Source organism: Emys orbicularis, chromosome 2 (assembly GCF_028017835.1).
Source record: "Emys orbicularis isolate rEmyOrb1 chromosome 2, rEmyOrb1.hap1, whole genome shotgun sequence".
NCBI lineage: Eukaryota > Metazoa > Chordata > Testudines > Emydidae > Emys > Emys orbicularis.
This window is the reverse complement of record NC_088684.1, coordinates 289,280,238-289,307,091: the sequence shown is the minus strand read 5'-3', so window position 1 is coordinate 289,307,091 and position 26,854 is coordinate 289,280,238. Positions and strand designations below refer to the sequence as shown.

Below are 26,854 nucleotides of genomic sequence, written 5' to 3'. Positions count from 1 at the left end.
AGAAGTCATGGATGATGCAATCATAACGAAGCTTACATCACTCTGCTGAACAAATTGCCCTATATCAACTCTAGAAATCATACAGTGTCGTGCTCTCTTATTTGTCAGCGTTTGATTTTGCAAAGGGACACATTTCTGTTTAGCCAAAGTGAGCAGAGATGCCTCGTACTTGTGTGAACAGTGCAGATAACTTCTGCTATGTTTGTGGTGAAGTGATTTTTGCATCACAAAAGCGCAGTATAACCACTATGGTTAAGAAAGCCTATCACCTTTATTTTGGCTGCAAAATTGGAGATCAGGACAAGAGGTGGGCCACACATATGCTGCAACACTTGTGCAACAAATCTTCACCAGTGGTTGAACAGGAAAAGAAAATCTATGCCTTTTGCAGTGCCAATGATTTGGAGAGAGCCAACAGATCATACCAGCATCTGTTACTTCTGCATGGTGCCTCCAGGTGGGAAAGGTGTGTCAAAGAAGAAAAAGTGGACTGTGCATTATCCAAACATTCCATCAGCTATACGCCCAGTACCCCACGGAGAAGGACTGCCGGTTCCTGATGCACCAGAATCATTCTCACTTGAGTCAGACGAGGAAGAGGAAGAGGATGAAACTTCTGGTCCTGACCCATCAATGTCACAGGACCCACATTTTCTCCCATCCTCCTCCTCTGAACCACACCTCATAACACAAGGTGAACTGAATGACCTTGTCAGGGATTTGGAACTACCCAAGAGTAAGGCAGAGCTGTTGGGCTCCAGACTACAGCAGTGGAATCTCCTGGCAGGTGATGTTAGGGTTTCCATGTTCCGTGACCGTCAAAAGGATCTTGTCCCATTCTTCTTCATGGAAGGTGATCTTGTAGCCTGCAACAACATCGATGGTGTGATGGCAGCCCTCAACATCGTTCACGATCCAGATGAGTGGAGACTGTTCATTGATTCATTGAAGAGGAGTCTTAAAGCTGTTTTACTGCATAATGGCAATGTTTTGCCATCAATTCCAGTTGGTCATGCAGTCCATATGAAGGAAACCTATGACAACATGAAACAACTTTTGAGGTGCATAAACTATGACCAACATCAGTGGCAGCTTTGTGGCAATTTGAAGGTTGTTGCTCTCTTGCTTGGTCTGCAGACTGGATACACAAAGTACTGCTGTTTTCTCTGCGAATGGGATAGTCGTGCAAGAGATTCCCACTACATCAAGAAAGATTGGCCACTCCGACAATCATTGGAGCCTGGGAGGAAAAGTGTTCAGCATCCACCACTTGTTGAATCAAGGAAGATTTTGTTACCACCCTTACACATCAAGCTGGGTCTGATGAAGAACTTTGTCAAGGCCATTGACAAAACACAAGCAGCTTTCAAGTACCTCCGTGGAAAATTTCCAAGGTTAAGTGAAGCTAAGATAAAGGAAGGTGTCTTTGTTGGTCCTCAGATTCGTGAACTTCTTCGAGATGATGCATTTGACCATGCACTGCATGGCAAGGAAAAGACGGCCTGGAAAGCCTTCCAGTTAGTGGCAATAAATTTTCTCGGAAACAACAAGGCAGACAACTACAGGTTGTTGGTGGAAAACCTCCTCAAGGCATACAAAAGCCTTGGTTGCAACATGTCACTAAAGATACATTTTTTGCACTCTCATCTAGATTTTTTTCCACCGAACTGCGGAGCAGTGAGTGACGATCACGGCGAGCGATTTCACCAGGACATTGCAACAATGGAGAAACGCTATCAGGGCAATTGGAGCCCATCAATGCTTGCAGACTATTGCTGGACAGTGACAAGAGATGCTCCATTTAATGAATACAAGAGACAAGCCAAGAAGCGCCGAGTAGACACTGAATAGGACTAAACTATGTACAGAATAGTTTTTTGCTTTTTGTTTCATAATAAATTTTATTTATATAACCCTTTTGCTGATTTTTAAAGTGTTACATACACAGGACAGGTGAAATATTATCATGTAAAGCAACCATAAACACATGAAAAGACCTAGGTTTACAATTTATGATTAAAACTCTACTATCTACACAATATACATAGACATAAAATGTAAAAACTTAAATATCTTAGAAACAGTAGCCAATCAGTTGTTTTAATTGTCATATTTGAATTCGGCACATCAAAATACATAATAAATAGCACATTTTATCTCTGAAGCAGACGACTTCTCAAAAATTGTAGACCAGTGTTATCAACAGCCAGTTACAAATACTTTAGGAGCTGAAGAAACACCTTATTTCCAGCCAAACAACTAAATGGCTGTTGGTTTTTTTTAAATGTAAATTGCAGTTGATTTTCAAAGTAATCATTTTATTACTGCTTCTAAAGTTGTTTGTTGTGCCAGTGCAGTGCAACATGCAATATATTTGAAAATGTAAAAAATTAAAGAAGCATTGTGTTGAATTCTGAATAATAGCAATTCAGAAGCGTGTTCCTAATGTACAATAATGAGAGATGCTATTTTAGGAGGTGATCATGCTGATTTTAAAAACATATATTTAAGGTTACCCGTTGTCAAAGCATAATGGGTGAAAATTAACCATTGCTTATAGCGTGTCTTCATTTTCTTTTTATGTTAACTCTTTAATTCTCTTTCCATTCTCATATTAGGGCATGTGAGCCATCTCAGAGGATTTTTAAAGATGAAGTCTTGTCCTTTTCTCTAGGTGGATATTATTGTGCAGTTTTAACTGTTTATGTGGGCAGTAAAGTTTCCATTCAGGCTAAGAACAGAATCCTGATTTCCCGTTAAATTGCGTTGTTTATTGACAGCATTCCATAAGCCTATAAATCAACTTCCGGTGACAGGATTGGTATAATAAAAGACAAGACTGTACTGTACTCTCAAAGTTTTGGGGGGCTTAGGGTGGCTTTACAGTCTTCAGAAATGTCTCAGTAAATCTACAATCTGTCACTTAGATTAAATCCGTATTTTCAGTGCTTCTGGGTGGGTTTTAAATAGGCCAGCTTGCAAAAGGCCAAATCGTGTTGCCTTATTGGCTTCAGCTGAATGAAACGTTTGGTGCTGTCAATACGTAGCTCTCAGATACTCTGGTTCCAATACTCCTCTCACGTATACTTGTTTTACGCTGTGTAACTCCACTGAGTTCCGTGGAGTTACTCCTGTTTCACACCAGTGAAAGAGCGTGGAGAATCAGGCCCTCTGTCAGTTTGGTGGAGACCATTTGAAAATCCGAATAGGATCAAATTAAATTGAGCGCACAAAGATTTGTTCCAGCACCACCATCTGTCTCCCCTTTCCTTCCTGGCCTCCTCAGGCTCTGGTGTAAATAAAGTAGCTGTCGGCAGGAAAGCTGGCCTGGTGACTAGGGTAATAGAGTGGGACTCCAAAGTTCTTGGTTCAGAGACTAGCTCTCCCGCAGATTTCCTGTGTGACCTGGGGCAAATCACTTAGCCTACTTTACGCCTCAGTTCCCTCTCTGTGAAATGGGAGGAGTACCTCAGATAGGGGGGACCACCCCCATCTTGAATTGGGTGGAACAGTCCCAAAATGCAATGTTCAAGTCCTGGTCCAGGACTGAATGACTCTGGGACAGCATTTGTCCCAAATTTCTTGCAGCGTGGTTCTGTGCCTGCCCGAGGCTTAGGGGCAGCACCAGTCTCTTCCCAGTAGTGGGGGTTGGGGGGCTGAGGTGGGCATTAGCCCGCCCCCTCACTATGAAGCTCCACCCCCTATTCTTTCTCTCCCCCTCCTTGTGGACCTACCCCCTGGCCAGGCCGGAAGCTGCAGCTGGGAGTAGTAAGCGCTGCCCAGGGAGTCCAGGCTGCTGTGTCCCCACCCTGCCCTGGGTGGCATGCCCTGGGGGGTGGGGACAGAGGCAGGGGCTTGCTCTGCCCTCTGCAGTGGGCTAGGACTCGGGGGGGGGGAGAGGAAGAGGAGGAGCCGGGGGCGGAGCCACAGAGGGGGACAGGGTTCCTGCTAGTGTCCTGCTTTTGCCTTTTGAAAAGGTGGCCACCCTCCCCTCAGGATGTTGTGAGGATAAAACCCCATAAAGGATTGTGAACTGATATCACCGTAGTGAGGGCCGATCGAGTCATGGCCCAGAATACCACTTTGCTGCACTGTTCTTAACCATGATTTCACTTCTTTCAGCTTAGTAGGAGAACTTCAATGTTGTGAGTGTATGGATACCCCTCATTTTTCCTGATGTATACATTGATACTATGTTTTTAAATATCTGGAGATTTTTCACTGCATCCCCATAAATCTCTCGCTGACTTTAGTGGGAGTGTGGGGGTTCCCAGGGGAGGCAGGGTCACACCTGTTTGTTATATTAATGTAAAATGTATATCAGATTTCAGACCATAATGAAAAACTCTTCTACTACTTTACTTCCCGCTGCCCGTCTTCTGTGTAAGTAGCATCATGGCCATTAATACAAACACATGCGCTCAGACCCCATGACTTCACACCATGGCTCCTCCTGGATGGAATTGCTATTGGGAATCATTTGGATTGTGCTGGCCCCAATTGGGATTGGGATCCCATTGCACTGGGCATTGCACAAACATCGAGCAGAAGGACAGTCACTGCCCCAAAGCGCTGACAGTCTAATTTCATAAGCACCAACTCCGTGGGTGCTTCGGGGCTGGAGAACCCACGGGAAAAAATAGTGGGTGCTTAGCACACACTGGCGGGCCCTGCCGATCAGCTCCTTCCCCCACCCCAGTGCCTCCTACCCGCCGCTGAACAGCTGTTTTAGGCATTGACAGACCTGAGTTACATAGTGCTCAATATCCTCCTTCATCTGGGGCCAACAGAAATGGTCTCTAGCAAGGTGAATAACTCAGTCAGCACCTAAGAGGCCCACATTTTCATGAACAACTGTTCAGCGGCGGGCAGGAGGCACTGGGGGGGAGGGGGAGAAACGGAGGCAGGAAGAGGCGGAGCGAGGGCAGGGTGCACTCGGGGGAGGAGGCAGAGCAGGGGCGAGAAGAGGCGGGGTGCGGGTGGAGCAGAGGCAGGAAGAGGCAGGGCTTTGGGGGAAGGGGTGGAGTGGGGGCGGGGCCTGGGGTGGAGCGCCCCCGGGAAATCAGAAATAATTGCATTAAGATTCTTAAGAACACCCATGCGTAGTTAGCCATGTGTCAGCAAAGGGGAGAGTTATTCGCAATGCAACCTGTTAAATCGCACCCACCATTTCTATCTATCTCTTGCCCAGGTTGCTTCTATCCACCCGGAATGCAAGATATTCCAACAGGTGGTGAAAGACCAGGCTCTATGTTTAGAAAAAAATGAAGCTACTTTACCCAACTTAAAAGGTGAGAGACATAGGCCCTATGTGGCAAAACCTGACATGAGCCGTCTTTGTTTGACTTCAATAGGGCTAGCCACATAAGCAAGGACTGCTCTCTTGAGTAAAATTTCGGAAGGTTTGGCCTGATTTTTCTCATCACTTGTGCTCTGTAAAGAACTTGTATCTTGCAGCATCTATTATTTCTTTTTGATTGTAGTGGTGTTTGATGTTGATAATACACTTTATCTGTGCATTGCTTACATTCATAGCCAGTATTATAACCTTAGGTGGGGCACATCCTCTGCGGGGGTAATTTGTCACATGACCATTGGCTTCAATGGAGCTATGACAATTTATGCTAGTTGTGCTATCCTCACATCACCCCTGTAAGTAGGCAATTACTATTATTCCCATTTTACAGAATGAAACTGAGGCACAGAAAGTCTGACTAGTCCAGGGTCTTGCAGGAAGTCTGTGCTAGAGCAGGGAAGTGAACTGAACCTGAGATTCAGACTTAACCTGAGACTTAAAAGACCTGATTTCAGTTCCCTGCTCTGTCATGACTTCCTGTGACACTCTGGGCTAATCATTTAGTCTTTCTGTTCCTCAGTTTCCTACCTGTAAAATGGGAATACTAGTAATTTCCTACCTTACAGATGTGATGTGAGGATAAACCCATTAGCAATTTTTCTTGTTGCCCAGTTTTGTTTTACTGACTAAAAGAGCTCCTTTTTCAAGATGATTGTACAATTTTAGGATTGCATTTGCTTGACTCTTATGTCCACTTTCTCAAGAAAAGAAAAGAAACAGATGAGCTGAAAAATGTATATGTGAGAGACTGTGTCCATGACTGTAAAACAGAAATACAATGTCCCCCTAAATTTGTGGAACTGCATGGGATTTAGCACAACCATGTGTCAGGCTGCCGGGAGTGGCTCATGACTGAGAGTGCCAACCTTATAGTGGATTAAGAAGCAGGACAGAGATCCCAAACTGGTTGTGTGTTCTATAATTAGATTTCACCAATAGCAAGTGTGAACTCCTAAAGCACTAATACAGTCTTACCATGGAGTCACAGACAGTCCCCTTAAGCAATCCAGTCTATTTTGCCACCCAGGCAAGCTGGACTTACTGATAGATGGTTGCTATACATCAAAGATCACAACATATTCAAGTTACTCCAAGTCCCAAAGGACCAGTCACTTACCCCAGATCAATTTGTACCTTAGATCTCACACCAAAGACAATACTTATAGCCAATTCTCTAGTAAACTATCTAAGGATTTATTAACTAAGAAAAGAAATGAGTTATTACAATGTTAAAGCAGGCAAGCATAAATACGTAATTGTGGTACACTCTATGGTCTTACAAGGTGACAGAGTTGCAGGAATCTGTCAGCTCCAAATGTCTTTTAGGCCAGGGTTAACCCAGTTTAATCTATGCTTCAGATTAGTAGCTCTCACAGGAGAGTCCAGACAGCAAAAGAAATAAAAAAAAATTCTTGTCAGGGCTTTTTATTTCTTTCTTCCAGAATCCAAGCTGATGGGCTGAGCCCTTTTGCACACAGTCTCTTCATGAGTTCAAGGGGGCAATTAACAAAGTCTTTGTATTGTGATGTCCCACAATGGCCCATTTAGTTTTGATAGGCTTGCTTGTTGTGCAGGCTGATTGGGTTCACAGTTTCAGAGCAAACATTTTTTTTCAGTTACATGCAAAAATGTAAATATTTCCTTATGGCAGGTGACAAGGAAAGTATAAGTGAGATTAATGCATACAGCAATTTACAAGCATTTCATAAAGTCTGAACGCTAAAGACGTTGTTATAAGCCCAATACCCATCTTAACCAGTTACTAACACACACCTAAAGCCTTGGCAAGAGCTGGCACCTGGTCTGCCAGCGTCACACCATGCCATTGTGAATCTGGGCTAAGTAAGAACTGCAGCTGAGTCTTGCACTTGGTCCACTGATAAAGACACGGGCAATCTTCCGGTAAGCGATTGCAAGACTTCTGAAATGCCTCATTCTGCAGGCGTCTCTTTAATTTCAGACTCTTTTTCTTTCCAGGATGCCCAGGGGATTGGGATGGACTGAGTTGCTGGCCCAAAGCCACTTTTGGAGAAGTGGTAAAAGTTGCATGCCCGGGTTTCTTTGAAGAAATCACCAACACACAGGGCAAGAATGTTTTCCCCCCCCTGTTATTAAGGCCATTTAAAAATATGCATAAGGGCTAAGATACTAAAGCAATCAACATTCATGCATCAGGGCAGAGTTGGATCAAGTTCTGGGGCCCTGGGCTGGAGCAAGTGAGGGGGACCCGGCACCAGAACTGTGGCCCTGCCCCCCACTTTTGCCTGTGGCCCCACCCTTGTCCCACCCATGGCCCTGCCCCATTCCACCCATTCCCCTGCAGACCCTTCCCCGTTCCGCCCCTTCCCCCCGCATCCCTGCCCCCCACTCGCTCCTTTCCATGCCCCGCCCCACCCACTGTGGCACCGAGACTGGAGAAGCTCTGCTTCCGGGCTGGGGCGGGGGGAGATTTTTCTGGGGGCCCCAAATTGGCTGGGGCCCCTGGGCCCAAGCCCCATTGGCATATGCAGTAATCTGCCACTGCTATCAGGGCATAAGGTTACTGGTGTCAGGAAGAATTCTTTTTCAGGGTTACATACATTCATTAGGTACATTTTGGGGTGGGGGTGGGGGGGGTTCTCTAATGTATCCTACATGCACCAATGTCCATGACCAGATAATGGACTGGATAAACCATTGATCTCCTTCAGTACATGAATACCTTCACTTGGACAGCTATACCTTCACAATCCCTTTGCCCATTCTGATTTGGTCTGATCTCAGCCATTTGTAAAGAGATGGAGAAAAGTCAGTAAAGAGTGATTTTTTGCAATCATCTTGGGAATGCACTACTACTTGCAATGGTATTGAAAGCAGTAGAAACGACATGCACAAATACAAAGGACATATTTGGCCCTTATGCACAGTAGCTTAGAAAAAAGAAAACTCTTCCTAATTTGGCCCATTTTAGCAGCCCCAAATTTGGAAGACAGAAGCACTTCCCAGCATGAATATGCTGTAGATTAGAATTGCATTTGAAAAGGCTGTGTTTGAATTTGATGTGGAAAATAAAAGGCCCTGAGCACCCTTACTCAAAGGAATAGTCCCTTTTAAAATAATCCCATACCCAATTATGCAGTCTGAAAGTTGATAAAGTTATCATTAAAGCTGGTGGAAACTAAGAATTTGTGTTCTATGGGAAATTCTGACCTTTCGAATTTAATTTTTGTTCCAAATTGGAATAAAAAAAAGAGTGATTGAAATTTCTCACAAAACTAAATTTTTTGGGGAAAAAATAGTGTTGGGTCATTTGAAATGTTCCATTTTGATAAAATTGAAATGTTTCGTTTGCATTTTGACTTTTTATATTTGCTATTATCATTAATAATTTAAAATAAAAAATTCAAAATGAAAAGTCATTTTGAAACGAAAAAGTGAAATGGCCCATTCCAAGAAGATTGAAATGCTTCTTTTCGATGGGTTTTTTTTTCCCCCTTAAAAAAAATTTCATCAAAATTGACAAATTCCTGCAGTAAGTATCCATGTGGCTGAAATGGCATTTTTCAACAGTGAAACATTCATTGAAAAAAATATTGGCCAGCTCTAGCAGTAATCCCTCTCACCATTTAAAAGCAAAAGCCAAATGCTGTGACAATCAGTGGGGAGTATCTTGCTAAAATAGTGGCATCATTTGTATGACTGGAAGGATGGGAGCCCAAATGTCAGAGCCCAGATAACTTTGTCTATCCTACTGTAATTGAGAGGCTGGATGGTTTTGCAGTGGGATCCTTGGAGCCAGGATTCCTGGTTTTTATTCCCGATTTTGTTGCAGATCCTCGGTGACCTTAGGCAAGCTACTGATGACTCCGCTAACATACTCCTCTTCAAACTGAACTACATTAAATGTGAACTAGGAACCTTTTAGTTTGTGCCCACAACATCCATATGGAGGAGTTATAGTGTAGCACTTTGGTGCACCCAGTTATTCACATCCGGGGCAGTGTAGACATAGCCTTAATTTCTTCATCTATACCTTCCTGAAATACTGAGAGGCTTAAGTCTTTCAGGCTTGGAAGTGATCAGAAATTATATGTGCTTTGGGATCCTTGGGTAAAAGATATTACAGAAATTCAAAGTATTGTTATTAATGCTATAAAGTGGGTATACAGTGTTGTTGTAGCCGTGTTGGTCCCACCTTGTGTCTCTAATCAACAGGGCCGCCCAGAGGGTGGGGCAAGTGGGGCAATTTGCCCCGGGCCCTGCAGGGGCCCCGCGAGCCCTGGCCAAGAATCCCTTTCCTGGCTAGAGGCGCCTTTTTAATTTTTACTCACCCAGCGGTGGCCTGGGTCTTCGGCGGCACTTTGGCGGCGGGCCCTTCAGTCGCTCCGGGTCTTCGGCGGCATTTCGGCGGTGGGTCCTTCAGTGCTGCCGAAGACGCGGAGCGACTGAAGGACTCGCTGCCGCAGACTCGGAGCGCCACCCGGTGAGTAGAAGCGCCACAGCGGGTGGCGCCTTTTTTTATGTCCGCTCCCCCGCTTTGCCCCAGGCCCCCTGAATCCTCTGGGCGGCCCTGCTAATCAACTGAGTAGTCATATGTCTTAAGACCCAAACTGGTTCTTAAAGGCACGATTTGGATGCATGACTTAGGTGCCTCTGTATAAAAATTGAGCTCACAGTATGCAATTCCTATATAAACCTGGAAGCTGCTTTGTTACTTTCCCGTTCGTTTGAATATTTGTCTCAGCCTTTCACAAGGTAGATAGCTAAAGTAGCTTTAATTCTGTATAGCCAATCTTGCTAAAAGCAGTTGGCACATCCAGAAGTATAGATAAGTAATAAAATAGATCTGAGGATTTGGGCACTAAGAATAAACTGTTTCTTGTCAGTGCTAAACAACATGGGTCATTTGCTGATGTGTTTCACTGTTTCAGGTTTTCTGCAAAGAAACTGTACACAAGAGGCATATTGGTCAGAACCGTACCCACCGTACTCTATTGCCTGCGGATTTGATGAAGGTTCCAGTAAAGGCCCTGAAGATCAGGTCAGTATTGGGTTGGAGATGCACCTAGTAGGAGCAAACCCAGAACTGCCCCCATGAAAACATCCTGAGGAATGCTGAATATACATAAGCCAGATTCTCTCCTTTGCTCTGACCCTACACCACGTAAGTGGTGCAAACGGCTGAATATTGACTGTACTGTCCAGCTGAGACTTCCCTGGGTGCTGGGGAGGAAGCTACCACAAGGCTGGTGGAGCTGACCCCTCCACCACCCCAACCCAGCCCCAGCATAGGTGGGGGTATCAGGGGCAAGGAGGGGACTAGGGCTAGAGGGGGATTGCACTCCGGCAGTTCTCAGCTGTCATATGGCCCCTTGGCCTAAATGACATCAGGGCTGGATCTGACGCAATGCAGGGTGGAGAATCGGGGAACCAGTTATGGCCCCCTCATCCTGCACTGAATGGATCTTGGCGTAGAAGAGTCTGGCCTGCTGTGTTCTGTATCTATCTGGATGGAGAAGATAGCCTGCTGCCTAACCCTTTGCTTCCCTGGGGGAACCCTGCATACAGTGAAAGGGGAAGAGTCATCTTCACAGTTCCTTTGAAATTAGGGTTCCAGACACTTGTGTTCAACAGCCTTCTCTGAAGGTAGAAAGGATGGTCCAGTGGTTAGGGTACGTGGCTCAAGTCATTACTCTGCCCATGTGGCTTTGAGAAAGTAGCTTAGCCTCTCCGTGTCTCAGTTCCCCATCTGTAAAACAGGGACACAGCAGCACTGCCCTACCTCACGTGGTGTTCTGAGGTTAAATCCATCAAAGATTATGAGGTGCTCAGCTCCTGTGGTAATACCAGAGACGGTGTATAAAACACTCTACGGGAGAGATAGTGGGGTAGTGTTTTCTCTGTGCACTCAGAACCCGAGTACCCTTTTCACCCTCACCTGTTTGGACTCCGCTGCTTACCGTGCTTCTGTCAGCTACCCCAGAAGGGGAAAGCGCCTTTGGCCCACCCGCCTGCCCAGGGCCATCCCTAGCTATTCTGGGGCCCTACGCAGCCCCCTGCAGGGGGCAGGCCTCTGTGGGGAGGGGGGCTGGCTTGAGGGGCGGGGGAAACCACCTCCCAGCACTCACCAGTGGCACAGCTGAGGCCAGGTCCCTGCACTTCCTGCCGCCGGTGAGTGCAGGCCCAGCCCTGCTGCAGTCCTCAGGGATGGGAAGAGGCAGGGCAGAGGCTGGAGCAGCACGCAGCTGCGCAGGGCACCAGGAAATTTGGTGCCCTAAGTTTCCTGGTGCCCTATGCAGCTGTGTACTTTGTGTATGGTAAGGACGGCCCTGCGCCTGCCCTACTCAGGGCCGGCGCAACCCATTAGGCGACCTAGGCAGTCGCCTAGGGTGCTACAATTTGGGAGGCGGCGACCGCGGCGGTATTTCGGCAGCGGGACCTTCCGCTGCCTCTGTGGGGGGCGGCATTTCGGGGTGGGTCCTTCCGCCGCCTAGGGCGGCAGAAAAGCTGGCGGCGCTCCTGGCCCTACTGAACAAGCCTCCTGCTTTCCATCTTTGTGCCGCATATTACATAGAAAATGTTAGGGTGATTTCACAAAATGCCAGGATGATTCTCCGATGGGCAGGTTTACTGCCAATGTTTCTGGACCTATTTAAAATGGATAATGACTGTCTCAGCCTGGAGTTGTTGGCATCTCCTCAGCCTTTTGATAAACGAGGTTAGGGTTAGGATGAACTGGTGAACAATGTGGCACTTGCATCTGCCCTGAGGAAATTTGACTGACCAGCAACAAACTAAGGATTTTGATTCCTTACGATTTGGAATAAGCAGGTGGCCCTGTAGTGAAACTGAAAACAATTTGCACAGGCAAAGCTTGCTGGTGCTTCCTGTTTTTCTCAGGCTACATCAGTACGCAACATGCCAAAATGAACGTCGTGGTGTTAAAGTGTAATATCAAAGAGGCAATAACACTTGGGCCTGGTCCACACTAACCCCCCACTTCGGACTAAGGTACGCAAATTCAGCTACGTTAATAACGTAGCTGAATTCGAAGTACCTTAGTCCGAACTTACCGCGGGTCCAGACGCGGCAGGCAGGCTCCCCCGTCGATGCCGCGTACTCCTCTCGCCGAGCTGGAGTACCGGCGTCGACGGCGAGCACTTCCGGGATCGATCCGGGATCGATTTATCGCGTCTAGACAAGACGCGATAAATCGATCCCAGAAGATCGATTGCCTGCCGCCGAACCAGGAAGTAAGTGTAGACGTACCCTGAGGGTCCTCTGCACTGCAATCAGAGGTGTGACTGCAGCACATCTAAACCAACCGGAGCTAGCATAACAATAGCTGTGAAACCACAGCAGCACGGGCTGTACACGTCCACTCGGGACCCTGGTTATATTCTTGAGCGGCTAGTCTGTGCAGCCCCGGCTTCACTGCTATTGATATTCAAGCTTGCCGGATCAAAGCTAGCTTCGGTATGTCTATGCATGTTGCAGTCACACCTCTGATTGCAGTATAGAAATACCCTTAGTAGGTTGAGTTTGAAACTAGGAATTAAGGACTCTGCGTCAGAGCTCAGAAAAGAACCCCATTAACACACCGTGTGATGTTGGGTCACTCTCAACTCCATAATGTTTCAGTTTCCTCATCTGTTATTTTTTGCTTAGCTGTACCTACTCGCTAGAGGCTTGATCCATAGCCCATTCAAGTTCATTAGACTCCCATTAGTTCTGATGGGCCTTGCATGTGGTCCTAGGTATTGAAACAATTAGTGACAGAATTTGCAAGGTGCTGAACACTGGTGACAGGCTGAGTGACTTCACCTCCCATCAGCTTCAATGAGAGTTGTAAAAGCTCAGCACCTTGAACCATCGGACCTTCACTGAGGATTTGGGATAGGCCACAGCTAGGCGCGTTTATCCAAATACTCCCAAACATTGGTGCTTCAAATAAATGAAGTCCAGCTGCCAGACACTCCTTGTTTTGTGTCGCAAATATAAAACCCAAGCCGCAAGATTTTGTAAAACCAAGACATATCTTAACAATACTTAGCTCTTAGAGTGAATTGAGTCTTTCTGGTAGCTTCAAGGGGCTTTGGATCAGGCCCATGTAGCACATTTATACACATCAAAGCCCTTTACACCGGGGGGAGGGGTACGTGTCACTGTTAGAGGTGGTCAGAAAATAAGGGCAGTGTTCTGCAGAAAAATTTGACGTTTTGTCAAAACATTGAAATTTTTCAGCCAAAATCTGAAAATTTTCTGGTATTGGTTGAAAGCCTTTTTGGGTGTGGAATGGAAAAAAAACAAAACTTTCCTTGTAAAATAGACATGTCACAAGAAAATGTGTTTAATCAAAAACCCAGTTTTCTGCTGAAAAACAGTTTCAAAGGAAAGATTTCAATGAACCCAAATCATTATCTACATTTTACAGATGGGGAAACTGAGGCACAGGGAGGGCCAATGCCTTGCCTAAGGTCACCCAGAAGCAGGGGCAGCTCTAGCTTTTTCGGCAGCTTGCCTGCAGGAGGTCCCCGGTACCGTGGCTGTGGCGTACCTGCCACCGAATTGCCGCCAAATCCGTGGAGCACTGGTGTCTGGAGCCGCCGCTGCCCAGAAGATCAGTTGCAGAGCCAACGCTAGAACTCCAAGTCTCCCAAGTCCCAGTCTAGAGCCCCTATCCACTATAAAGCACTTTGGAGAAGTAAAGTATATATTATATGGCTGAGGTGGCTGGGAAGAGAAGTGTTCTCAGCACCAAAAGAGCTTCTTTTGTAACTATTTACTGAAGTAAATTGAGCCTTAGTAAAATGGGCACGTTGGGATGAATGCTGCACATCCATCTATATTTTTCTATCTTTTCTTCTTCTCATAGAAATCATATTATTCTGCATTTTGGCATGTCTACACTGCTGGCTATGCGACATCTCTGACTTCACTCATTACAGCTCTCGTTATCTTTGCCATCTTCAGGTAAACACTCGCAGCGGCCTTTGAGGTATTTCGAGACACTGTTCAGCTTCACCCTAATTCTCATGTCTGTGACTTGTCTCTCCAGTGGTTTTATTTTCCAGTTTTTGCATTCTATCACAGACACTATATTTCCATCCATGGTAACCTATTCTCCATCCCTTAAGGTGTGATATTTCCCAGCAGACTTTAAAACAGAAGACTTGAATGTGTACCCTCTCACTATTCCTCCTGGAGGTTTTTTTTTTTTTTTTTAATGGGACTATGGTTTGTGTCAATGCTGCATAACCACCTCATGATGGCTTACAGTTCACATAGGGTAACTACTTTCCCCATGCTTAGCAAGGACATTCTCGCCATAAACTCCCGTCAGATGTGCCTGTACCATCCATTGAAGATTATAGGAGCTGTGCACAGAGATTGAGGGGAAATAAATTGCACAGTCAAAAAAGAATTAAATAAATATATGGAGGATCAGTCCATCAATGGCTATTTGCCAGAATGGTTTAAGGATGCAACCCCATGCTCTGGGTGTCCCTAAACCTCTGACTGCCAGATGCTAGGACTGAACAACATGGGTGGCTCACTTGATAATTGCCCAGTTCTGTTCATTCCCTCTGAAGCATCTCGCATTGGCCCCTGTCGGAAGACAGGATACTGGGCTAGATGCACCATTGGTCTGACCCAGTATGGCCATTCTGATGATCTTATGTGTGCTGAGTTTGGATGATAGGGGGCAGAACCTTTTGATTTTAGGCCACTAGTACAAATCCAGCCCTGGGTGGTAATGAACGGAAATCATTACTATTTATCATCAACACAGTGACCTGTGCAATAAGAGACCAATCCAATATCCACTGGAGTCAAAAGGGGTGTCTCTCCAATGAGCATTGAATCAAATCACAAATTGTCTCAGCCTGTTTCCCAGTGGATAGGCATAAACCCACCACACTTTCCATGGTAATAGCAGTAGAGGTCCAGGAACACAGAGAATGAGCTCACCTATTGCCTTCCTTCTAGAGATGGCTTCTCTAGTTCTCTAGTTCGAGTTGCTGGGGCACGACAGGGAAAGCGTGCCCTGCTGTACTTGTTTTGACTTGCTGAGTGATGTCTGAAGACAGAATTGATTCCTGTTTGGTTTTTAGATGGGGCAGACTGAAATTTCTCTTTGAAGAGTGATTTCCCTTTTTTATTTTCTCATTTCAGAAAATTCCACTGTACACGGAATTACATCCACATGCACCTGTTTGTCTCTTTCATCCTCAGAGCCACTGCTGTTTTCATTAAAGATGCTGTTTTGTTTGCTGATGAAAATATGGACCACTGCTTAATGTCAACGGTATCAATCTTTTCTTCTCTCTCACTGTATTTGATTTTACTGGTTAATCCTTGTTACAGAGGTAACGCTGAGATTTCCTGTATTTTGGTTTTATGGGGGAAAAAATGGGTCTGAGTTCATCATACACCTCTACCCCAATATAACGTGACCCGATATAACACGAATTCGGATATAACGCGGTAAAGCAGTGCTCCTGGGGGGGGGGAGGGCTGCGCACTTCGGCGGATCAAAGCAAGTTCGATATAACACGGTTTCACCTATAACGCGGCAAGATTTTTTGGCTCCCGAGGACAGCGTTATATTGGGGTACAGGTGTACTTTAGGTGTTATGTTTATGGCATACACACAGACAAATTAGAGTATTTATGTTTTTATCTTTCGGGAGGGTTGCAATATAGCACTACTTTATTGAATAGAATTTAAATAATTAACACACACAAAAACCCCAAACAGAGAGACAAAACAGGATGCTCCCTAAAACAGAGAGGCACAGCTCACCCCACTTTACTTGAGGCTGTCTGTCTTCAGACTCACTCTGGTAGGCCCAGATCCCATGCTTTCCTACAAGGATCCCTAGCCTGCAGGCAGGATCAGGAACCATCCCCACCCTCTTACAGTGATAGCTTGCAGTTCCAAGATGGCCCTCAATATACCAAAGTAGCAAATCACATCAGACGCAGAAAGAAATACCAAGGGCCAAACTCAGCTCTGGTGTATGAGGGTACAACTCTGTCAACTCCAGCAGAGTTGCATCCGCTTACATGAGTAAGGAGTTTGGCCCACAATGAGGCCCAAATTTTCACTTTCAAACAACTGTACACAACTCACTAGAATTGTATAATTTATGGGTGTAACCCAAACCCCGTTGATGTCAATGATAAATCTACTGAGTTCAATAGGCTTTAGATCAGAACCTGTGTAAGTGCATATTTCTCTTGGTTCACATTTTTCCAGCTTTTTCCCAGTACCTTTAAGATGTCTAACTTCAGAGACTGCAGCTAATATTCTCCTTTTCCTGTATGTCTCTAGGTTGCATGTAAGGTTGCAGTGGCATTCTTTCAGTTCAGCATTTTAGCCAACTTCTTCTGGCTCCTGGTAGAAGGGATGTACTTGCAAACACTGCTGCTGTTGACATTTGTTTCTGATAAACAGTACGTGTGGTGGTTCATTTTGATTGGCTGGGGTTAGTACACTCATGTTTTCTCCCTTTGTTTGTATATGTGCCTTCTTACAGTTATGCCTAGAGCTCTGAAAAACATTTGCCGTAAGATGCATTTTCTATGAGCATTGACAATTCATGAGGTAGCACATGTTCAATGCAACTGCAGCATTTTATTTATTTTTGTTCAAAAATTCCCAGGTGGAAATTTTGTCAATCTCTAGACACCCCATGAAGTATCTGGTGGTGTGAGTGTAATGCACTAATCAAGGGATGGGCAACCTTTGGCACACGGCCTATCAGAGAGACCCACTGACGGGCCGGGCTGGTTTGTTCACCTGCCGCATCTGCAGATTCGGCCGATCGCAGCTCCCACTGGCCGCAGTTCACCATTCCAAGCCAATGGGAGCTGCTGGAAGTGGCGTGGGCCGAGGGATGTGCTGGCCGCTGCTTCCAGTAGCCCCCATTGGCCTGGAACGGTGAACCTCAGCCAGTGGGAGCTGCGATTGCCCGAACCTGCAGACGCTGCAGGTAAACAAACCGGCCCGGCCCACCGGCGGATTTCCCTGATGGGCCGCGTGCCAAAGGTTGCCAATCCCTGCACTAAGCAGTGTGGCTGTATAGGTCTGCGAAACTGGAACTCATGAGTTCTAGTCTGATCTTTGCCTTAAGAATACTTTGGACTAAGATAAAACTTCACCTGAATTATTTTCATCAGGCCACACAATGCCCCCAAGAGGGAGATAAACGTAATTATCCTCACTGCTCACCTGTGGCGACCGGCTCTGCGTATCAGGTTGGGTGTTCCAAAATGGAAGCACCCAAAATTAGTGGACACTTTTGAAATGTTTGCCCAAAAGTTGAAATCCAGGCCCCATTGAAATCAGTAGGAGTTTTGCCACTGACTTCACCGAAGACAGCATTTCACATTAGGGGTCTAACACCGGGCACTCGGAGTCTAGGGCAGTGGTCACCAAGTGGTAGATCACGATTGACTGGTTGATCCTGGAGCCTCTGACAGTCGATCGCGATCTCCGACCACTAAAAGTCTGGTGGCGCAGCAGGACTAAGGCAGGCTCCCCGCCTGCCCTGGCCCCACGCCGCTCCAGGAAGCGGCCAGCACGTCCCTGCAGCCCTTCGAAGTGGTCAGGGGACTCCGTGTGCTGCTTCTGCCTGCAAGCACCGCCCCCACAGCTCCCATTGGCCGGGAACGGGGAACTGCAGCCAATGGGAGCTACAGGGGCGGTGTTTGCAGGGAGGGGCAGTATGCAGAGCCACATTCCCCCCCCCAGGGGCCACAGGGGTAAGTGCCGCCCAGCAGGAACCCGCACCCCTCCCACACCCCAGCCCTGAGACCCCTCCTGGAGCCAGCACCCTGTATCCCCTTCTGCACCCCAACTCTGCTCCAGCCCTGAGCCCCCTCCCAGAGCAAGCACCCCATACCCCTCCTGCACCCCAACACTCTGCCTGAGCCTGGCGCCCCCTCCTGCACCCCAACCCCCTGCCCCAGGCTCAGCCTGGAGCCCCTCCCACACTCTGAACCCCTCAGCCCCAACCCAGAGTCCCCGCACCTCCTCCCCCACCCCAACCCCCTGCCCCAGCCCGGTGAAAGTGAGTGAGGGTGGGGGAGAGCAAGCGACAGAGGGAGGGGGGATGGAGTGGGCAGAGCCTCAGGGAATGGGCGTGGCCTCGGGGAAGATCCTGGGGCGGGGTAGATCCTGGGTTGCACTTAAATTCAAAAAGTGAATTTGTGCATAAAAAAGTTGCAGACCACTGGTCTGAGGCATTTAAAATTAGAGACAACTTTTGAAAAGATGGCCCTCAACCTTTGTGAGCTTCACTTTCCTGATCTAGGAAATGAGAGTAAATATAGTTAGCCGTCTCATAGGGATGTTGTGAGGCCCAGCTAAATAACACTTGTTAATAGCTATCTAATTGCAAACTCTGATTAAGGCCAGGAAAGAGCAGAAGTGGGAATAGATATCACAAATTTCTTGATACCAGTTATTAGATTATTAGAAGGAAGTTAACTAGGGTGGTGTGCTGCCTCTTATGCTCTTCATGATGGAAATATACAGTCTCCCATGTGTTCAAAGAGTTACATTGGAGGAGGACTACTGCCCAGAGTAGTCCAGAATTGCAATAACTATAGGTAAGTAAGTGATTTCTGCAACCATACAAAAGCTTAGAATTCATAGGCAGGCCTTCGTCTAGCTCTCTGCCTCAGTGGCTCACCAGCCTTTCCTAATCCCCTTTTAAAATATGTTTTTTCTCTCTTGCTTATGTCTCTTGACTTCACTGTTCTTTTATTGAACTGGTGCCTAAATGCGTTGTGTGCAAGATCACTCAACACCGTTGTTTGGCACTTATGCTATATCCCGTCTGCAGTTTTGTAACCCTGTAAAGCATTCAGACTGGAAATAAGATGTATCATTTTCATGGTGAGAATAATTAATCCAATTTACCAAGGGTTGTGGTGGATTTCCCCATCACTGACCATTTTAAAATCAAGATGGGATGTTTTTCAAAAAGCTCTGCCCTAGGAATTATTTTGGGGAAGTTCTCTGGGTTGTGCTAGGCAAGGTGGGCCCAATGGCCCTTCTGACCTTGGAATCTCTGAATTTGGGGATCAGGTTTGCATGGAACTCACTGTTGAAAATAAAGCCATGTTGTATTCTACATTGACTCTTCTAGGAACTCCCAGTGTGGTGATGTGTGCTTGGATCCTAACCCGAATCTACAGACAGAATACAGGGTGAGCCAAAATCCTAGTGCGGCTGGGCATTGCCTTTGGCACAGTAAATGTGACTCATCAAGAAGGGAGAGTTAAAAAAGAACCAAAGATTTTAAGCCTAAGAATTTGCATTTCTGATCTTTAAAATTCAGAAATAGGCAAATCGGTTTGAGAACTATCTCCTGATTTACATCTGACTGCAGCGGCAGCGTTGCCAGCTCGTGATTTGATCAAAAGTCTCACAATTTTGAGATATTTTTCTGAAAGCCCCCGCTGCTGCAATCATGATATTGCAGGAGAACCGTGGCTTTCGTTTTAAAATACATGTCTCGCCCTCGTGGTTGCAGGGAAAACTTGACAATGTGAAGCAAGTGCCCCCTGCAGCCAGAAGGCAAATAAAAAGAACCAAACCCTTATTATTTTTCTAGAGGTGGTGGTGGGTTTTAAGGCAATCAAATGACTGGGGGGGGATTGGACTCTGTTTTTGAACATCTGGGGTTGGCAATACTGTATGTGTGAATTCTTGCATTTGAACGATTATGCTGTGTATTGAACTGTCTTGCATCTGGCACTCACCTCCTCTGTCTTTTCACACAATCTCACCACTCCTGGGGCAAGAGTCTTATACCCTGAAGCTCCTACCATCTGGAACAGCCTTTCTCTATCTCATCAACTTTCTACCTAGTCCTTGTATCAAACAGTGCACGCTTCCCTATAGCACCTGGCTAGTAGGCTTCAAGTCTGGTTTACTATTAGGAGTGGAAGATTACTTCCATTTTCATCTCCATTCAAACCTTGGTTTGACCGCAAAGCCTCTCAACTTGAGGGAGGGGGGAGGGCAATATATCACAGATTCTTGGTTATTAGGAGCTGAACTTTAGTTCTCCAATTCACTTCACACCGGCCACGAGATAGGAACAACTTCTACTCCTTCCCAAGCTGGGAAAGATTCAGACCAATGACCTAAAGGTGAAAGGCTGTCTAGCCCACCTCCACTCACCTGACCCATGCAGTCCGCCTTGCTCCATTCATGTTCATGTGTGCTATCCAAATATATCAGTAGCAAAATACCTCATCATTGTAGTTTGTGTAAATGGTGGGGGGATGTCAGTCTCCACCTTCTCATGGCACATGCTCCTCTCATGTAGCCTCTAAGGTATAAGGACGAATTCAATGTCCTTCTTTTCCCGGGATCTCCTCACGTGGAAAGACTGCAAGCAAGCAGACAAATTACTATTATCCTGCACTTATTCCATATGCAAAAATTCCTTTGATTTCAGTGGCAGAACCAAATCTGGAAAAACTGTACTTGTCTTTGATGATAAAAGGGGTTCAGGGAATGGTGATAAGAACAATCAATGACCTGGAAAAACTCCCCTCTGAAGAAAGATTGAAAAGATTGGGATTTTTTACCTTACAAAGGAGATTAATAAAACTGGACATAAAGTATATAAAATACCAACTACTCTAGAGAAGGTGGATCGGAAGCTTTTCTTGTCCCTGTCTCATACGCAAGAACAAGACCCTCAATGAAATTGAAAGGTAGCAAATTCAAAACCAATAAAAGGAAATATTTATTACACCCTGTGTAATTAGACTCTGGAACTCACTGCCACAGTATGTCGTCGATGCCAAGAACTTAGCAGGCTTCAAAGAGGAATTGAACATTTGTGGATAATATGAATATCCAGATTTATGATCAGTTATATCCAGATCAGTTACTGCTGACAGAAATGCCTTGATTGGCATTAAACCTCCTGCGTCAGGGCTTAAGCCAGGCCTGCACAACTCATAAAGCGGCGAGGGCCATATTACTCCAAAGAAAACAGCTGAGGGCCGAAACCTCCCGGCCCCGCGGAAACACGCCCCCCCCCAGCACCGCCCAGCCCCGCGGAAACAAACCCTCCTTCCCCAGCACCGCCCCGCCGAAACAGCTAAGGTTTGGGGGGGAGGGTGTGTGAAACTTTATTAAGAATTTTTCAATTAAATCAAACAATTTTTTAAATTATTTTAAATTTTTTTATTAATCATGGAAAAATTAAAAACATCTGTTCCGTTGAAAGAAAACATTTGTACTTTTCATAATTACCTTGCAAATTTAATGAGAAATATTACATCTCTTTTCGGCAACAAGCTTGTCGCATTTGGGGGTCATATTTGAAGTGGATATTTTCATAATGTCTTCCAAATGGTCGTCAGTCAGAGAAGAACGTTGCTTGTTTTTATTCATGTTCATGATGGAAAATGTTTGTTCACATATGTAAGTGCGTCCAAAAATGCTGAACGTTTTCAGTGCAACTTCATTGTCCAGACTTTTGTAGAAGTCCCGCAAGCTGCTTTCTCTGTGCTTATTTCGGTAAACTGCTGAACACTGAAGTTCAATAACCTCCAACTGCAAATCTAGTGGCACTTCCTCTGGATCCACAGAAAAGGGATCTTCAATCAGCTTCAACTGGACGTCTTCTTCTTTAGACAAAGTAAGTCTTCTGTCAAATTCTTCAATCAAAAGAATGATGTGCTTTGCGTATTTTTCTCCTAACTCGGCGTGTTTGTGCTGAGGGATACGCTGTGCACAAGTGGGAAAGTGACACATTTCACCTTTTGACAGCTGACTTCTGAAAAGTTTCAATTTCATTTTGAAAGCTTTCACTGCTGCACACATTTGAAATATAAGTTGATTTTTTCCCTGAAGTTGAATGTTGAGATCATTCAGGTGTGCTGTAATATCACAAAAGAAAAAGAGATCTTGATTCCAGGACTCATTTTCAAGCTCTGGGAATTTTATTGGCCCATTTTCTAGGAATTTTGCTACCTCCTCTTTCAAAGCAACAAAACGCTGGAGCACTCTTCCTCGACTCAACCACCTCACTTCTGTATAGTAGATTAAGTCATTGCACTCGGTGTCTATCCCTTCAAGAAAGGCTCGAAATGTCCTATGTTTTAGTCCTCTAGAACGGATGTAGTTTACAATGGAAACTACCACTGACATTACATGCTCAAATTTTAAGACTTTGCTACACAAAACCTGCTGATGCATAATGAAGTGATGTTTGGTTATTTCTCTCCCGATAAATTCTTCAAGAAGAGTAACTGCTCCAACATTTTTTTGGCACATAGCTGGAGCACCATCAGTACAAATGGCCACCAAGTTTGTGAAATCTAATCCCGACTTATCATTCGTGCACTTTATCACTTCACTGGAGATTTCTTTTCCGGTTGTGCGACCCGTCATGGAGCACATGCCAGCAAGTTCTTCAGTAATTTCAAAGTTTTTATCAATACCTCTAATAAAAATAAGAAGTTGGGCGGTGTCTTTTAAATCGGTGCTTTCATCCATAGCTAGGGAGTAAAAGCAGAATTCACTGACTCTCTGCTTTAACTGATCACTTAAATTGGTAGAAATGTCAGCTATTCTTCTCCGTACAGTCATGCGTGATAGACTGACATTCTCAAATATTCCCCTCTTTTCTGGACATAACTCAGATACAGCAATCAACATACACTTTTTTAATAACTCGCCTTCTGTCAAGCATTTCCCAGCAGCAGCAATTTCCTTAGAAATTTTAAAGCTTACTTTAGTAACTGTATCGTTCTCAGTGCTCACTTTCTTGAAAATTTGCTGTTCTCTACTAAGGTTTTTCGCTAAACTGGCTGCTTTAATTATTTTTTCATTTGGACTCAATTTGGCGAGATTGGGATGCTTAGTTTCAAAGTGCCTCCGAAGGTTGTATTCTTTTGGAACGGCTAACGTTTCGCGACACACGAGGCACAGTATTTTGTCTTTGGAAATAGTATATAAGTATTTATTCGTCCATTCAGTGTTGAAAACTCTGTGCTCTGATTCTATTTTTCTCTTTTTCTTTTCACTCATGGTATCCATTATGAAGCTCAAGATTTTGTTGAATAAATTCACACACAAGGGAAACACTCACAGTCACACACAAAGAGAAGAGATATCTCACGGCGCATGGCACACTAGCAAGGCACTGACGGTGTGTGGAAGCCTGTAGGTCCAGGGTCACTATATTACTGCACACAGCAGTCAATCAATGCAGTTGTAGATAAATCTCTGCATTATGCATTTTTGTATAACTTTTATATGACTTTGTATTGAACCTTGGTACTATGTTATAGGAGGCTCCTAAGATAGTATAATTAAGGTAAAAGAAAAATTTCTTCTGTGCAAATTTTTGAAGCAGAGTTCAAATTTGTGTGCCATGAGGCAAATGCGCCCAAGTGAGTAAAATGCTTATACATTTAAAAAGTTTTAATTTGCAATTTGTGTCAATTTATATGGGTTTTCAGATAGACATCATAAGTAAAAAAAGAAAAACAAAAGTTTGTGTTTTAAATTGAAAATTTTCCTAAAAAATATCAATAAATGATTATCAGCCAAGAATAAGATATGCAATTACAAATGCATTTTAATTTCCTTATTGGTCGAAATGTCAAAGACAGCTAAACTAACCTTACTGTTTTTCCCTGCGATCTTTTTCATTTGCCCATTCAATATAAACTCTGTCCAGATCTATCAGTCCTCAATCCAGCTGGTAACTCTTAATACACATCAGCACCCAACATAGAACCCCCCACTCGCTAGTTTCCCAATACACACAGATTTCTCCTCCCTCCCTCCCAGTGCCCTTCCCCCACAGCCCCACCACCACAACTAAACAATGCCCCACACAGACCCCCAGTGCCCTGACACACACAGATCTCCCTCACTGCCCAGCACCTCCCAACAGGCCCCCACTGCCTAGCACCCCAAAACACACAAACCTCCCCCACTGCCCAGCGCCCTCCACACCCTCACAGCCCAGCACCCCCCGCACATCTCCCAGACACTCACTCCACCACACCCTTCCCCCTTCCCTGGCCGCACTCACCAGCCCTGCTGGGAGGTCTCTGGCTCCTAGGGTGAGAGCGGCAAGGGGAGTCTCCAGTGGTGAGCGGGAGCCGGTTCGCACCGGTTCGCGGGAACCAGTTGTTAAATTTAGAAGCCCTTTTAGAACCAGTTGTCCTGTGCGGGACAACCGGTTCTAAAAGGGCTTCTAAATTTAACAACCGGTAAGTTGAAGTGACCAGGACCGTAGCTGGGGGGGAGCAGAGGGAGCGGCTGCTCCCCCGGAGCACATTATCCAAAAGTAGCGCCTTAGGAGCCGACCCCATGGGTGCTCCAGCTCTCCGCCCCGCTCCCCGGCCCCAGCTCACCTCCGCTCCGCCTCCGAACACTCTGCCCCGCTTCTCCCCATCCCCCCCCCCCGCTTCCCGCGAATCAGCTGTTCGCGCGGGAAGCCTGGGAGGGCAGAGAAGCAAGCGGTGGCTTCGCGCTCAAGCCCAGGGAGGCGGAGACGGAGCGGAGGTGAGATGGGGTGGGGGGAGCCGCCCGCGCCACAGCAGGTAACCCGGGGGGAGGGGCGTGGAGGGGAACCGCTCCCCGCCCCAGCTCACCTCTGCTCCGCCTCCCTGGGCCTGAGCGTGAAGCCGCCGCTTGCTTCTCAGCCCTCCCAGGCTTCCTGCGTGAACAGCTGATTTGCGGGAAGCAGGGGGGCTGCAAGCTCAGCCTGACCCGGTGCTCCAGGCACTGCAGGGTGGCGGTGTGGCCCGGCTCCAGCCGAGCGGCGTGGCTGTAGCGCCGCCAGCCACCTCCAGGCAGCGCGGTAAGGGAGCAGGGAGGGGGTGTTGGATAGAGGGCAGGGGAGTTCAGGGGGGTGGGGGGGGCGGATAGGGGTCGGGGCGGTCAGATGGCAGGGAACAGGGGGATTGAATGGGGGCAAGGCTCCCGGGGGGCAGTCAGGAAGGAGCAGAGGTTGGATGGGGCGGTGGGAGGCAGTCAGGGGCAGGGGTTCCATGGGTGGTCAGGGGACAGGGAGAAGGGGTGGTTGGATAGGGAATCAGGAGAGGAGTTGGATGGGGCGGCGGAGGACAGTCAGGGGACAGGGAAGGGGGTGGATGGGGCAGGGGTCCCAGGGGGGGCCAAAAAGCGCTCAGGACGGGGGCGGTGGCTGAGCCCCGTGTCCCTGCTGGGGGGGGGGGGACGAGGGCACGGTGCCCGTGTCCCGCTTGGGGCGGGGGGGGGGGCGGCAGCGCGCGAGGGCTCCCTGCCCGTGTCCCGCTTGGGGCGGGGGGGGGAGGCGCCGCGGCCGCTCGGGATCTCCCCCTCCCTCCCGGGTTTGAGATCCTGGGAGGGACGGGGAGACCCCGAGCGGCCGCGGCGCGCGAAACAGCTGATTCGCGCGCCGCTGCTCCCCCTTCCTCCCAGGCTTGAGAGTGAGCCCCCGCGGGCCGCACAGTGAGCCCCCGCGGGCCGCATGCGGCCCGCGGGCCGTATGTTGTGCAGGCCTGGCTTAAGCCAATCTCTACCTATTAGAGATCAGGAAAGACCTAATACGGTATGTCGACACTTACAGCGGTGTGCAGAGTACAAACGTCACATTCCCAGCCAGCATGCGTATAAGTAGCAGTGTAGATGGTGAGAGATGGCTTAGCTGAGTAGAGTAGCACAGAGTGCCCTACATGTCTGAACCCCCAGGGTATAGTCCCTACGCAGGCTCTCTTCACACCCAAGCAGTGCCTCCCATAGCTGCTTTCAGCAGTGTAGTGTCCTGCTGCCTCTCCACTGCCAGAGCCTTTCCCCATTGCAGCAAAAGGCCTCAGCAGCGGGGAAAGGCTCCAGCAGTGGGGCCTGAAATGATATATGCTTGCACTCTATATGCCGCCTTAAGCATAGACATAGACCAAGGGGACCGGTTATCTCATACCTTCCTATCATTCAGTTCTTGCACCTTCCTCTGATGCAGCTATTGCTGGCCACTGCAGGAGACAGGATGCTGCACCAGATGGACACTGTGCCTGATTCAGTCTGTCTGTTCCTACGTTCATTGTAGAGTGGCTAAACCAACGGAGAAAATAAAATCCAGACTGGATACATTTCCCTTCATCCCAGAGGCCCACGCTCTGCTAGTTGTTAACACCACAGCACATGCACCTTTTAGATGAAGGGGGAGGGATAGCTCAGTGGTTTGAGCATTGGCCTTGTAAACCCAGGGTTATGAGTTTAATCCTTGAGAGGGCCACTTAGGGATCCAGGGCAAAATCAGTACTTGGTCCTGCTAGTGAAGGCAGGGCACTGGACTCCATGACCTTTTGGGGTCCCTTCCAGCTCTATGAGATAGGTATATCTCCATATATTAAGCCCTGGCAAAGAAGTGAGGCGTGCTCTGGATTTACTGCAACTGAATCCAGTCTCTCTTCTTTACCCTGAAATACAGCTACACACAGCAGGGGAGAGAGAGAGTATTAATGAGCAGCCTGAAA

General features: G+C 46.8%; 1 protein-coding gene across 1 annotated transcript in view; it reads left to right on the top strand.

Moving 5' to 3' along the window:
• The window catches only part of LOC135874455 (pituitary adenylate cyclase-activating polypeptide type I receptor-like), a 36,732-nt gene that overhangs the window by 1,472 nt on the left and 8,406 nt on the right, over positions 1-26,854 (top strand). Inside the window, exons 2-8 of the mRNA XM_065399279.1 lie at positions 5,192-5,291; positions 7,334-7,441; positions 10,267-10,376; positions 14,211-14,308; positions 15,512-15,644; positions 16,674-16,827; positions 19,498-19,558. Of these exons, the coding sequence (XP_065255351.1) occupies positions 5,192-5,291; positions 7,334-7,441; positions 10,267-10,376; positions 14,211-14,308; positions 15,512-15,644; positions 16,674-16,827; positions 19,498-19,558 (764 nt within the window). The remainder of the gene's footprint in view (positions 1-5,191; positions 5,292-7,333; positions 7,442-10,266; positions 10,377-14,210; positions 14,309-15,511; positions 15,645-16,673; positions 16,828-19,497; positions 19,559-26,854) is intronic.